The sequence below is a fragment of the Pinus tabuliformis genome, chromosome 8 (genome assembly GCF_031772625.1).
Source record: "Pinus tabuliformis cultivar Carrire ecotype Pingquan chromosome 8, CPIR1, whole genome shotgun sequence".
Taxonomy (NCBI): domain Eukaryota; kingdom Viridiplantae; phylum Streptophyta; class Pinopsida; order Pinales; family Pinaceae; genus Pinus; species Pinus tabuliformis.
Window position 1 is genome coordinate 946,896,431 of NC_142294.1, and position 15,910 is coordinate 946,912,340.

At 38.3% G+C, this 15,910-nt stretch overlaps 1 protein-coding gene across 6 annotated transcripts in view; it reads left to right on the forward strand.

Annotated features, from left to right (window-relative positions):
• LOC149238619 (PHD finger family protein) overlaps positions 1-1,861 on the forward strand; it is a 78,060-nt gene extending 76,199 nt beyond the window's left edge. For 5 of the 6 annotated variants that reach the window (XM_089373112.1, XM_089373115.1, XM_089373116.1 and 2 more), the window contains exons 18-19: positions 50-1,030; positions 1,141-1,861. In XM_089373112.1, the coding sequence (XP_089229238.1) occupies positions 50-205 (156 nt within the window). In that variant the 3' untranslated portion in view covers positions 206-1,030; positions 1,141-1,861. The remainder of the gene's footprint in view (positions 1-49; positions 1,031-1,140) is intronic. The other variant, XM_089373113.1, reaches the window with a different exon arrangement.
• The last annotated feature ends 14,049 nt before the right edge of the window (positions 1,862-15,910 follow it).

Genomic DNA, 15,910 nt, shown 5'->3' on the forward strand with positions numbered 1-15,910 from the left:
GTGGTCATTTTCTTGGCCAGTACACTAATTTTTGTTTTATATATCCCAGCAGCATGCAGAAACCCTTCAAAGAGAAGTGGTGATGACACCAACAGAGGCCAACATGCAAAATCGACGGTTACCAAAGGGATATGCATATGTCCCTGTCAACTGTCTCACAAAAGGGAAGACGATCCATCAGGATGTTGGCCCGCAAGATACCTGAGCTTTGCTACGTTTTGATTGTATTATGATTACACTGAGGTTCAGTTTCCCTGTCACCTGAATCACTTTTCCTGATTGTAATTTGTTTTGTCGACTCAATTTTTCATGTTAATGGTCGGCACATTCATGGGTGTACAATTATAAGGATTGATGTGTTACCATGGCAGTGGATGAAAAAAATAAAGCAATCCATCTCTCCTATTAGAGATGCTTTTGGGGTTAAGGAAGTTTTGACGAGGAAAGGAATTGTATCTATATTGTGGACAAAAGCTGTACAAATGATGAGTCTTTCCATCATTGTAATTAAATACGCTAGGCGTTTGTTTGCCTAGTGGAGGTGTAGCGAGTAACCTGCATCTTCCATTATTGTAATTTTAACAGAATCAAATCAACAAGAATTACCGATGTATCAGTTCTTGTAAATCTGAGTTGACAATTCTCATGATATTCCTCCATACGTTGAGATGCACATCGACAATCACCTTATGGTTCTGAAATAAGCTTCAATCAGTTGTTTTTGAGGTATATTGAACATTGTCACCAATATTCTGGAGACTTTTCTATTTCCATGTTTGAATACAAGACATACCTTCAGAGTAAAACAGCGGTTATTTCCAGTTCTCTAACAGAGATCTTCTCTGTCAATGACAACTAAACTCACTGGGCTGAAAGGCTAACCGTCCTCCATCCTAAACCAGGCCGTATTTGCAGTTAGCACTTATACATGGTCGCTAAATCTCTCCAGAATATGACTGATCTGGCAACCATAGTCTAAACATTAAACTCAAGTTATACAAATTCCAGTATCAGAGGGTGATACCAGACAGTAAGTACAAGGTCGAAGGACCCTTGTAAACACTAAATTCTTATCTAGAGGTATTTTTATTGAAACAATATTCCCCTAATTTTTGCTTCATTTGGCTGGATTTGTTACAGATTCAGGTAAAATGGGAGGTGGAAAATGAAGAGAGATGAAGGCGTTTGCCTCATATTCTATGTATTGATTTTGTCAAGAGAAACAGAACATTGGGTACTTGATATATATTTGTACCAGTGCAGAAGTATGCCAATTTTTCCCGATATAATTCTTAATGGTCACTGGTCGGATGATCCAATACAATTTGTGGAGGAAATATCCTGACGACATATATTCACATCAAAGAGCAACTACTCTTTCCTAACTAGAAGTACCTTATGCATGCACCGTCAGTGGTTGCTCAGGGAAGAAACAAGTTAGCTGTAAAATTGTGTACTGACTGCAAATTGTTAAAGGTATGATGCACAGATATTGACGTGTGTATTATAGACCATCATATCTACGGCAGGCTGAATTTACAGGGTAGTTTTTATCCAAGCTGACATACGCGATGGAGACAAACAATGTGCTTTAAAGTTGATTTATCGTTGTCCAATATTCTAGTGGAGAGGGAAGCTCATGAAAGGAACATGGAAATGCATGAACCATGCAAAAGTCACGAAAGGACTGGTTATAATCATTCTGACTTTCAAGCAGGTTTCATTTTCTGTTCAGAGTCATTTTCCATGTGGCATAGATTTACTAAGATATATCCAAGATTACTTCTATTATTTTCAAAATTGCACAATTTTTCTGTACAATAGAAATATATACCATAGTTTTTTGGGTCTTTCTCTCGAACATTTTGGGTTTATTCTTCAAAAAATTGCAGGGATTGCAAAGGCCATTAGTTTTCAAAAATCAAATGTCATAACGGCAAAGTATATCTTCAGTGTCAATCGATTCTAAATGTTTGCATGTGCATCTACAATTATTTTTTAGGAAGTTGTGAACCAGTTGATCAACTGATCAGTAAATCCATATCAGTTGTTTCTCAACATAAATCTTGCGCGATGAACCTTAACATACGTGATTTTTTAATTGGTCCAATTTTATCTCAAATTATAATATAAATTGGTGTCAGATAGGACTTCTATGCCTCCCTGGGGTGTGCCTGTACCTACAATTTATCTCAAATGATCACATAAATTGATTTCATACGAGACTTCAATGCCCCCTTCCAGTGTACCTGTACCTATTGTATAATTATATTGGTAATCATTTGTAACAGTTTTTCAATAGCTCAGTCAAGTGGATTTACACTATAACAATTACTCTCATGTTCATATATGCATAATGAATCTTTTCAATTTTATGTAAGTGGGTTTTTTTGGTTTAAGTTTTTATGTGCGTTTATGTTTATTTTGGAAAATTATAGCTTATATTAACAGAAAAATAATGATAAAAACATAATATAAAAATAATGATAAAAACATAATATAAAAGTAGGTGCAAGTCTATTTAAAACAGAGGTAAAAGAGCTTTAGGTTGGGTTGTGCATACAACCTTCCACATCTCTTCTATGAAGAATGCTTTCAGTTGTATGACTTAATATTTATAAAATAGAGTTTCGCAAAGTGTAGATATACATAACAAGGAACCAACTAAAAATGACTTTGAAGAATGCTTTCAGTTGTATGACTTAATATTTATAAAATAGAGTTTCGCAAAGTGTAGATATACATAACAAGGAACCAACTAAAAATGACTTTACAAGAAAGTTTTAATGGAGCATGGAATATAACAATCAATTAATTTCAACCATTTATCTTGTTCTAATTGATGCCAAACCTTGATCATCATTGAAATTGCCTATTTATCACATTTCTAATAACATTGCGACAAACATTTTATTGATAAAAATGTGAAGAAACTTTGTAGAAACAAAGTCACAAAGTAGAAAATAAAATGGAGTGGTATGCTAGAAGAGTAAGTCAAAAGGGAACTTAAGTTTTTTTTTACTGAAACACCCAAAACAGACGCTGAAGGATACCTCAATGGTAGTGGCCAATTAAAATAAACCTTCACTTTAATTGGTTAAAACATAATAATGTCTAAAGTATAATTTGTTTTTGTAACTTAAAGTGGTTTTGGATTCAACTCTCTCACCCTTTCAAATATCTTTCTTTATACCTATAAAATCTTTGTATGTACTTCTTGAAAATTTTCTTAGTGGTCACAAGGTAGGTTCCACTGCGGGATGTAGGCAATATGATGATGTAATGACATGTTTGTGAGATATATTTATGATTTGCATTCATGTAACTCTGTAAGTTGAGGGTAAATGGTTTTAGAGGGAGGAAATGTTGTGTAAGTAACCATAATATTTATGCATATTGGCAATGATACGAACTTTTGAGTATGTATGTTAATTTTTTTTATATAATGTTCTAGTCACTTATCTTTATAATACCATATTTTAATATTTGGAAATGACATTTAGTAATTGCCAAAAACATCTTTACTTTTTACCTATGCTTCAATTTTGTATAATGAAAGAATGTCCCTTGTCCTTCCCCATTTCCTTTTAGTTGCTTTGCATTTTACTAATATCAACAACCAATATATATGAGAAATATTCCTCCAATCAGATTCACAGATGCAGTCCACTCTTGAATTAAATACATCTGCAAAAATTTCATGACATAACTTTATCCTTTGCTTTATATTAGTGATTTAAGAAGTTTTTATGTGACTTTTGTGGATATTTTGCTATGAATAATGTCATTTTATGTCAATAATCACATTTTCTCTTTTCTTTGACTTATGTTTACTTTACAATCTATAATTATTAACTTTGATGTTCTTTCACTTATAAATTTTCATTTTGTTTTTTAGAAATAAAAAAATTCATAATCACTTTTTTTTGTGAAAGAAATAGTGACGCTACACTTTCCGTGTGTACATGGAGAGATAAAAAAGGGAACAATGAGGAGCACAACCAATACAAGAATTGGAACATTGTGTAGATAGAGAAAAGTATAATATGAAAACCCTTGATTGACCAACAACCACCTCAAGTGTCATCAAGAAGCGTCTACATCAAGTGCCATAAATAAGCCTTCTACCTCAAATGCCACTAGGAACAGCATTGGAGGGTTGAGCATAATTGATTTTTCCTTGACTAATGTTGAACCATCCACTCCAAAAATATATCCAAGCTCCACAATCCATGTAGGCCTCAGTAACTTTGGAATTAGAATATTCAAGTGCTAAATGGATCCAAAACATTATCATGCTAAAGTCCAATAGAGTCAAGGAAAAATGTAGAATAATATAGACATTTGAAAACCCTCCTATCACCAGTAAGGGAAGAAGGGTAGAAAACAATCTATTTTCAACAACCACCATGCTAATCTAGTAACCACAATCTAAGAGACCATCCTATTGAAGAAATGTTACCAAAGAAAGTGCAAGAGCCCAAGTGAATCTAATGTAGAAATCCCTCAAGCCACCATAATTGAGATGTTGATGCCATTGGGCCTTCGAAGATTAAAGGGAAACTAAATCCATTGGACCATTGGTCCTATAAAGTTTCCCACCACCTGTAGTCACTGTGATCAACACCCTCCAAAATTTTCTCACACTTGAATTGTGGAGCCTATTGAGGATCTTACAATTTGTCACTCTATGGTTACTCCATGGTTGTTTGATGTTTTGAAAAGTGTTTAACTCTTCTTCTTCATTTCAAACTACCAAGTCACTTGCATGCACCTGCTTAGTCTTCGATGGGTTCATGAGAACACTTCCTTTATGCAAGCTTGGACAAGCATAACACCATCCACCAAGATAGTGCCTATGCGATGTTCAAGTCATGTCAACAATGAGTGCACAATTTTATTGATAGTCCCCCTCACTTCGTTGTGTTTGTACTTCTATTTTGGTAATTTTTCTCAACTTTCATCTTTTGCACATTTTCACTTTCACATTCACAGTGGTCGGTTTGGCTTGATTTTACTTTAATAAGTGTCATTTTCATGTTTTCTTCACTCTAACATGTTTCTCTTTTAAGGTCGTTCGCATTTTTCAATTGTCATCTTCATGTTTTCCTCCTATCGCAGGTGTCACTTTTGTGTTTTCACTCTTGCATGTGTCACACCTTTGCGCATCACCAAAGTTAGCTCTAATGCACTTTTCTGTATTAGACAGTCTTACATATCATTGGAACATGCACCCGATACAATCCTACAACTCAGCACACCTTTTCGTCATAGTCAACACAGTTGTCATAACGTGGTTTCTAAGTGTTGTAATGTGTCGTTTCAAATGTTGAACTTAGAAATACGTGTCGCTTTATTGTTGTTTTAGGGTGTGGCTATCGTTCACGATTCCTTTGTATTCCATTAGCTTATATTGATGGCATTTATGTGTGTGACCTATGTTTGAGTTGTGTTAGGATCCATTTCTCTTTCCTACTCTGTTGACCCCACACTTAGCGCAATAGTTATTCTTGGTCCTTCAACCCATTACAAGTTCTAAAGGTATTCATACTCTTACTAGGTGATAAGTGCAACTTATTCATGAGCCCGTTGATGTATCTTTCCTCCCATACTTATGTAGTAAGTCTTTTCTAAAGTATCCTCCCTCTCACAGTGCATTAGTACTTCCTAAGGAAAAGTCACCTAACCTTGTGTTTCCTCACTCAGTGAAAAGCACATTCCAGATGAAAAAGTAGCCATTGTTGAAGAGAACTACACCCTTCCAAGCCTGAGCACACTTCAAAACAATGATGCACACTTCAAACAATCAGTAAAAAATGCACTCAAGAAGAACAAGGTTTTTCTCTCCTCTAAAAAGCGCGCTATGGACAAACAAGGATCTTCTCTCCCCTAAAAAGTGCACTATGGATGAAGAAGGACATTATTTCCTTAAAAAGTTCACTCTGAGAGTCAGAGCACAGTTCAAAACTATGAGCACACTCCGACTCGAAGAACTACTCCCTCCTTTAGCAAATGGAACACTCACAAAGCATGAAGCTTCATTCTTCTCTTAGAGTGCATGGCACATTCATGAATCATGAAGCCTTAGAGTGCATGGTGCAATCATGAAGCACGAAGCTTCATCCTTTGAGAGCATGGCTCAGTCACTAAGCTTGAAGGTTGAGTGTAGTCCTTCAACATGAAGAACTATGCCCTCTTTGAGTGAAGCCTGAAGGCTTGAGTGTTTCTCCTTTATCTCTTCGGAGTGTGCCCTTGTGCCTTCTTAGTCTCTTTGAGTACATGGGCGCACCTTGAAGGCCTGAAGGCCTGAAGCCTCACTCCTTAATCTCTTCGGAGTGCACCCTCGGTGTTCTCTCTCTTGCTTAAGTGCACAAGTGCACCTTGAAGGCCTCTTCTGAGCCTTGATGAGTGTTAGAGTCGGTCTTGTCAGTCCTCCGTCAGAGATCAAAACTCTTTTTGCATCTCATTTTTAGGTGTCTCTCTCCATTCACTCAGCTGCATTCCGCTAGAGGCATGCCATAATATGACGGAAGGGTCTTGTCAATTCATTCCCCTCATGTCTTGTACCTGCTGGCTTAGGTCTTTTCATCAAAGTTATTAAGGTCCATGACAATCAATGTTTGATCTTTTAATGGACAAGAGCCATTTCAGTAATTAGGTGTAGGGTTTGCAAATTGTTGTTCTCAAATAATACTTGCAGGCTAGAGGAAGGTTCAATAGTTCACTCAAATGATGTTTCCGAGAAAGAAAAGATGAATTTTGGAAACTTGAGAGAGGTTTTTGTCCACAACAGGCCAAGGAAGAAAAACCTCCTTCACGTTTTACATAGGTGTCATGTTTTAAGAGAAATGTCAAAAATACCGTTGCCTCAGGGAATTGAATGCACCTCTGGAGTGACCTTGGAAAAATCAAGTTTTCTCCTAGATCGAATGGCCAAATGACTTGCTTGATGAGCCAAATGATAATTAGACACAAAGATATTTCTAATGAGCTATCATGAGCTCAATTTGGAGTTGAAGAAGACCTTCAAAAGTTGACTGTAACAACACTCTGCCCTGAGGCAGCCTCATTCTGCACATTTTGACCAGTCTTGGGAGATTTGACTTTTGATAGGGAAAATGAACTCCAAATTGAAAAATTCCAGTTGGGTTGGAAATTAGACTCAAATACCTTTCCAACGAGCTATCCTGCACCCAATTTGGACACTGGGAAAACCTCCAAAATTGGTCTGCAAGAAGGCGCGGCGTACTCAGGGTCCGCACCTGTCACAAAGAAAAGGTGCGGTTAGGTCCGCACGATCCATGACCATTAGGTGCGGGACCGTAGGTCATGTGAAGAAAAAGTGTGGATCTAGACATTTTTGGGCAAAACACAGGGTTTTTCTCCGCTAAAAATCTAGAGCTCCAAATGAGGAATGGTTTGCATTTTTGGATTCAACAAGGAAAATCATGACTACTGGTGCCTGGACAAGAAATTTGGGCAAGATCTGAATCTCCAAGAGGTCAAAAACACCCAAAAAATGGCTTCTCTGCCCCTTTTTTGACACACAGGAAGCAATCTTGGGAGAATGAAGATTTGGAGGGGAAAATGAGCACCAAATTCAAAAATTCCAGTGGGGTTAGAAAGTAGACAGGACAGAATTTCCAACAAGCCCACTTGGGCACATTTTGGACACCTGAAAGTGCCCCAAAACAGGCCCCAAAGTAGCGCAGCGCACAGAGGAAAAATTGTCAAATTTGCTTCCGTTTCATGAATTTTCGATTCGCGACTTCTCCAAGTGGGCCCGCTCATCTACACTTCGGTTTTTTGGCACCAAAGGCGACATTTAAAGCATTTTCTTTCCAGATGGACTTCTATCCAAGTGGCAAAGGAAGGCAAATGGTCACCCAAGCCAAATGTCATGTTTGTAGCGCTGCACCTATAGCTGATGGTTGGCTCTTCATCTCCATTTTGTAATGATTCGAGTAACTCCCCAACCCTTGGGCGTTCTATCTCTTCATGACACATTTTATATATTGTATGTAAGCTATTTGCAAAGGGTTGGTTGGCTTGTAACTTCTGGGAGACTGTGGGAAAGAAACTTTGTTTCTTCACTGTGTATTTTTGACAGTGAATTAATGAAAGGCAGCGGCTCTGTTTCATGAGATTCTTGTGGTTGTGAGTGTAGCAAATGTGTCTCTTATGTTTTCATATGTATTTCGTTATGTTTCATAACTCAATTCATGTTCATTTCCAGTGAAATTTTCTGAGTGAGATTAGGTAGAATTCAATTTTATTGCTCTGCCTGTGGGAAAATTTCATGTTCAGTTTTATTCTTCTGTTGAAAAGGGTTCATGTCACTATGCCCTTTTCACTTTCTTCAGCAATCTCTTCATGCCGCGGTTCCTCAAACTAAATTGTTACATTTTCTGCCTACCTTGCCTCACGGAATAATATGTGCCTTTGTATTAAATTCTCTGTTCTTTGCTGACCGTTGGTCCCATACCATCCCAGAAGCTCGGTCATTCATGAAAATTGTTTCCCGAATCCCTATTCACTTACTAGCCTAAGGTAAATATTTTATTGTAAGTCATCTCAGACTGTTTTCAATTATCTATTCACTGAGTGTGACTCGGAGAGAGCCCTCTCCTGTTTTGGTAGGGCTAGCTACCAAACTGAGCATTGTTTGTGGTTACCCTAATTTTTGCCTTCCTTTAGCCTAAGGCAGATTTAGGTGCATAACATAGTGGCGACCATACTAGGGAAGAAAATGGTTTGCTTGAAGATTGTTTTTCCCCAGTACATATCTCAAGTTCAGAGCTGATGATTGATGATGAACAACGATCAGACATAAGAAGACGATTGAAATCATTCACCTGGCGACTCCATTCACTGAAGAACCCAACAATTGGTGCTTCATGGTGACTCCACTGGAGGAGTAACTCTTTCTCTACGAAAATGGAAGGATCTTACACAACGTTTTGGGTATCCAAAGTGGAATGGTATTCAGGTTCTACTCTGCTTTCTTGTAAATTACTTCTTCGTTGTTCTTGACGCTGCCCTAAAAGTTTTTCAGAACTTGTTGTATGATAAAGGTGATCAAAATCTTCACTCGATCTATTCAAAAAGTGTAAATAGTGAGTTTCCCTTTGATCCGGGCTTCCTTACTTTTCCTACATCTTATGATGATTCTCTGCAAAGTGATGAGCCTAAAGAAAACAAAATCGATCCCATAGCTCTTGTACATATCCCTACAGCTGTTATAATCCCAGATAGGTATAAACCTCTTGTTTTACCTGCTGTTCTTCATGCTTTCCCCAAAAACTATGATCTATACTTTCCAAGATTTGACGGTGAATGTAAGAGTGTCAATGTTGAGCAACATGTGCAGAATGTTGAGACTTTTCTAGACCTTTTCGAAATTGATGAAGAAGATGTCGGTGTAAGGCTTTTTGCTCTTTCTTTGCAAGGAAAAGTCAAGAGTTGGTTCAAAGCCCTGCCTGATGCGAGCATCACAGATTTACAACAGTTCATCAAAGTTTTTCTTGACAGGTGGAGGATTGGACATAACCTTTTCCTTATCGTAGAAGAGTATAATCAGCTGAAAAGACTGCCAGGGGAGACAGTACAATAGTTTTTTGCCAGATTTAATCAAGTTTATTTTTCAATGCCGGTTGATATAAGACCCACTCCTGGATCTGCTCTCTTGCACTACCCAGGTGCCTTTGATCTGGAAATGGAGTTTCAGCTGAGAGAAAAGAATGTCGCAACACTTGAAGAGATGTAGAACAATGCAGTAAATGTTGAGGCTCATTTACTGATCAGAAGGGCAAGGTTGAAAGAAGAAGAGATGAAAAACGTGGATCCAGAGAAAACTACACCTTTAGAGGAAAATCTTGACATTTTGGTGAGTGCAGTAGAAGAGATGGTGAGGAAAATGACTGCAAAAGATGAAAATGACATTCATGAACAAGTGGCTGATCCAAAACATTTTGTTTCTTATCTCAGTGGTCATAAGGATTGTTTTGTAGAACATCTTGGAGAAGAAAGACCTGTTGATATGACATGTATGCTTGATGACGTGTTTTATACTGACGGTTTGCCTCAGTTTGATCAGTATGATGATGATGATTATGCTTGCCAAACAGAAGCTAATCTTGCAGACAAATCAGCAGCTATTTTATGGGATGAGGAAGTTCGCTTACAGCAGCTCGAGTACAGTGATCAACCGAGGCATATCAGCTATGGAAACAATGAGGAAAGTGCAGCAGATTTTGAATTAAGTGAAGGATCTTTGCCTTTGTGATTTGATTCATGTCAGTTCATCAGAGATAATTTCCATGCAATCAGACATCAGCTATCGACAAATCTTGATTTGGATCCTCTTGAGGGAGATGAAAACTTTGTTCCAGAATTCTTATATTCAGAGTTCCAGCCTCCAAATGCCATTAATAGTCAGGTTGCACATGAAGACATAGGAGCTGGCTTATATGATCAAACGATGCAAGAAGATTCCTTACCTCTCTGTTTTGAATCATTTCAGTTTTTGCAGGGTAAATTGCATATTAAATCTTCAAATGAAAAGCTTGTAGGAAATCAACAATCTATCAGTTTTAATGTTGAAGATGAGACAGATGGCGAAATTTTTGAGCAGGTCGTTAATAAGAAATCTTCCCCTGAAATGATTAATGAAATCATTTTGGATACAGAACCAGATTTGCAGCCACCAAACACAATTCAAGATCAGATTACAGATGAATGTGAGGCAGCCGAAATACATGATTTAATGATGCAAGAGGATTCTGTACCCTTGTGTTACGAAGCATTTTAGTTTATAAGGTAGAATCTACATAATATCTCTAAAGAAAAGGATGAACAACCAATAGGATGTCATACAGTTTCAATAGATACATCACAGCAGTCTCCTCAAGTTTTTGATGTTCCTTTTGCTCATGTGTTAGATTTTGTTTGCTGTAAAACTTCTTCTCCATCAGCCAACCAGGAGACAAAAGAGAATGTTGATAATCATCTGTTTCAAGGGTCACCTTCATTTTTTTGTTTAACAGATTGTTCATTTCATAGCCCATACCAAAGTTTGCAGTCATATGAGGAGATTGATAAAGGAGGCTTTGGTTCTGTTTGGAATCAACAACAGAGTTTGGTTCTTCGCAAAATTCAGGATCCTTTTGACCGCTTGTTGCAATCATCAGAGAAAGACAGTGCAGATGTGAGGAAATGTTTAATATCCAGCTATGAAGATTACTTGGACCAGAGCAGTAATGTGTTAATGGAAATCAATGGCAATGCTTATGAAGATCCTTTTGCAGTATTCTTGAAGTCATCCAGCCAATTCATGCTTTGCAAGTTTGTCAACAGTGAACTTGATTCCAAGTTTCCGTGGGAGTTGCCTTTCGATTCTTCCATTTTCTCGCGCATCAGAAAGCATTTGGGAAGAAATCAAATATCAGCCATAATGCTTACCTGGTTCCAGTGGCTTTTCCATCTCACTTGACCGGGTGGTGGAAAGAGTAATTAGGGTAGGTTTGCTGAATAAGCTCAAATATGAGCATCTTTCCAGTTTGTTAGTTAAGATTTAGTCATGTCCAGTTTTATTATGGTTTTCAGTTTGAGTCTTCAGTCAGAGTCCGTCTGCATAATGTCAGCTTCCGTGTTTTGACTCCATAGCCTAATGGACGAAGGCACTGTCTGCTCTCCCAAAGATCTGCAGTTCTTGGCACCTCCAAGGAGCTGGAGCTGCCATCCCTATTGGAGCCAATGTTAGAGTCAGTCTTGTCAGTCCTCCATCAGAGATCAAAACTCTTTCGACATCTCATTTTTAGGTGTCTCTCTCCATTCACTCAGCTGCATTCCGCTAGAGGCATGCCATAATCTAACGGAAGGGTCTTGTCAATTCATTCCCCTCATGTCTTGTACCTGCTGGCTTAGGTATTTTCATCAAAGTTATTAAGGTCCATGATAGTCAATGTTTGATCTTTTAATGGACAAGAGTCATTTCAGTCATTAGGTGTAGGGTTTGCAAATTGTTGTTCTCAAATAATACTTGCAGGCCAGAGGAAGGTTCAATAGTTCACTCAAATGATGTTTTCGAGAAAGAAAAGATGAATTTTGGAAACTTGAGAGAGGTTTTTTTCCAAAATAGGCCAAGGAAGAAAAACCTCCTTCACTTTTTACACAGGTGTCATGGTTTAAGATAAATGTCAAAAATACCGTTGCCTTAGGGAATTGAATGCACCTCTGGAGTGACCTTGGGAAAATCAAGTTTTATCCTAGCTCGAATGGCCAAATGACTTGCTTGATGAGCCAAATGATAACTAGACACAAAGAGCTTTCCAATGATCTATCATGCGCTCAATTTGAAGTTGCGAAAGACCTTCAAAAGTTGACTGTAACAGCGCTCTACCCTGAGGCAGCCTCATTCTGCACATTTTGACCAGTCTTGGGAGATTTGACTTTTGATAGAGAAAATTAACTCTAAATTGAAAAGTTCTAGTTGGTTTGGAACGTAGACTCAAAGACCTTTCCAACGAGCTATCCTGCACCCAATTTGGACACCGGGAAGGCCTCCAAAATTGGTCTGCAAGAAGGCGCGGCGCACAGGCGTGGTGCACTCAGGGTCCGCACCTGTCACAAAGAAAAGGTGCTGTCAGGTCTGCAAGATCCATGACCATTAGGTGCGGGACCGTAGGTAATGTGAAGAAAAAGGGCGCACCTAGACATTTTTGGGCAAAACACAGGGTTTTTCTCCCTGTGGCACGACGCTAAAAATCTAGAGCTCCAAATGAGGAATGGTTTGCATTTTTGGATTCAGCATGGAAAATAATGACTACTGGTGCCCGGACAAGAAATTTGGGCAAGATCTGAGTCTCCATGAGGTCAAAAACACCCAAAAAATGGCCTCTCTGCCCCTTTTTTGACACACAAGAAGCAGTCTTGGGAGAATGAAGATTTGGAGGGGTAAATGAGCATCAAATTCAAAAATTCTAGTGGGGTTAGAAAGTAGACAGGACAGGCTTTCCAACAAGCCCACTTGGGCACATTTTGGACACCTGAAAGTGCCCCAAAACAGGCCCCAAAGTAGCGCGGTGCACAAAGGAAAAATTGTCAAATATGCTTCCGTTTCACGAATTTTCAATTTGCGACTTCTCCAAGTGGGCCCGCTCATCTACACTTCGGTTTTTTGGCACCAGAAGGCGGTATTTAAAGCATTTTCTTTCCAGATGGACTTCTATCCAAGTGGCGAAGGAAGGCAAACGGTCACCCAAGCCAAATTTCATGTTTGTAGCCCTGCACCTGTAGTTGATGGTTGGCTCTTCATCTCCATTTTGTAATGATTCGAGTAACTCCCCAACCCTTGGGCGTTCTATCTCTTCATGGCACATTCTATATATTGTATGTAAGCTATTTGCAAAGGGTTGGTTGGCTTGTAACTTCTGGGAGACTATGGGAAAGAAACTTTGTTTCTTCACTGTGTATTTTTGACAGAGAATTAATAAAAGGCAGCGGCTCTGTTTCATGAGATTCTTGTGGTTGTGAGTGTAGCAAATGTGTCTCTTATGCTTTCATATGTATTTCTTTATGTTTCATAATTCAATTCATGTTCATTTCTAGTGAAATTTTCTGAGTGAGATTAGGTAGAATTCAATTTTATTGCTCTGCCTGTGGGAAAATTTCATGTTTAGTGTTATTCTTCTGTTGAAAAGGATTCATGTCACTATGACCTTTTCACTTTCTTCAGCAATCTCTTCATGTCGCGGTTCCTCAAACTAAATTGTTACATTTTTCGCCTACCTTGCCTCACGGAATAATCTTTGCCTTTGTATTAAATTCTCTGTTCTTTTCTGACTGTTGGTCCCATACCATCCCAGAAGCTCAGTCATTCATGAAAATTGTTTCCCGAATCCCTATTCACTTACTAGCCTAAGGTAAATATTTTATTGTAAGTCATCTCAGACCGTTTTCAATTATCTATTCACTGAGTGTGACTCAGAGAGAGCCCTCTCCTGTTCTGGTAGGGCTAGCTACCAGACTGAGCGTGGTTTGTGGTTACCATAATTTTTTCCTTCCTTCAGCCTAAGGCAGATTTAGGTGCATAACAATGAGTTTGATTGTGCCCTCCTAATCAAGCCTTCTTCTTTTAACCCCCTCACAGGCCTATAATGAGTTGATCATTCCATGAGCTAGGTAATGGTAGAATGCGTCATGACTATAAAAAAAAATTGGACAACTTGTATGGTTTCAAAGTTGTAAGTAAATCTTGGTCAAGTCATTTCTATTGTTTCATTTAGGAAGTCTAAAACATATGATAGAGTCTTGTTCCCATTCTTAAATAAGGTCAACAATCTAGTTTTAACTATCATTAGTCCCACATTGGTTCATAGGTGTCATGTGTTAAGATTGTTTTGAAGTTGGCATTCACTACGAAATCAACTAGGAGTTTTTGTAGTGCAAACTCATAAAAATACACTATGTGCACTATGAAGACAGGGATTCATAACTAGGAGGTTTCGTAGCGCAAAGCCCAGAATTTGCACTAGCTGCGCTACGAAATTGGGGATTCATGCCAGATCTTGTATAGCTGTCTTTTCCATCAAAATTCGTTAATGTTTCATCACCATGTTTCAGTCCTTGAACCATGGCTATCACATGTAGCCATTCATTCTCATCATTAGATTCGTTAGATGTCTTGTACACATTATTTCAAATTTAAAAAAAAGTAAGCTGAGGTGAGTTACTCTTGGTTTTTCCCATGCTCCTTTCATGCATAAGAAGATAATTGGCAAGCTTAAGGACGAAACTCATCAAAACTTTTTGAAAGCTAAAGCGAGGCAGTTCTTAGTTTCAAATTCAAGTGAGACAGTGTTCAAACCAATACAGTGCAGGTTTATCTACAAGTTTCCTTGTAGGGATTTCATAGACATGTCTGAAGAAAGGAAAAATCATAGATCAGGCCGGTGTCTTAGAGCTGAGCCTGAAGGTTTAGATGTGCTCATGAGACGCAGAAAGGTTGAACATGCATTCAAACAGGTGGGCTATTGGAGATTTTGTGAAGAACTTCAAGGTCGTCATGTTCAAGTAACCAAAGATTTTTCTTTCAATTTCGCTGGTTTGAATTCAAGAGTTGGAGTGTTAGAAATTCCAATTTCTCCTGAGGTCATATCTGCAGTCATCGAGATACCAAGAGGTCAGGAAAGATGGTTCAAGAACTTTAAATTCGAAATGGCTCCCTGCCAAGAATTTTTGAAGCCAGAATTCATAGGCTCGGACTTAACCAAATCAATGCCCAGAAGCTATGTAAAGGATTCATATGCCAACTTGCATACATGCATCCAAAGATATTTTACCTGTGAGGGAAGATATCATAAGGTGTACTATTACCATTTTAAGCTCCTCTTACATTTCATTGGAAAGATATCTCTTGATTTACCTTTCTATCTGTTTCGTAGCTTAGTCAAAATGTCTGATAAGGTTCAATTGAAGAAAGAAGCTTGTGGAACCTCCTTATTCCATCATGGGTTGATCAAGTTGTTGGTTTTACATAAGCTTCAGAAGATTGGAAGAGAATGGTTTGCTTTCTTATTTATGACAAGCTTTAAAATTGAAGCAGGACTTAGCCCTAAGGCTAAGGAGATTTCTGCACCAGCAGTAAGTCATCAGGAGGAAAAAAGATCAAGAAGATTTGTGAAATTGAAAGCCAGAAAGTAGGTGAAGGAGCCTATGACACCACTAGCAGTTCAAGACACCCCTCAACAGTCACAGAGGAAGAAGGTTCAGATCAATGAGGTGGTACAAGAGCAGTCTATTGATAAAACTATCCAAAGAAGAGTAACAAGAAGTCAATTAGCCAAGGAAAAGGGGAAGATTGTGATTGCTGATGAAAGCCCAGCTTCAAAGGGAAGTTTGAATGATCTCC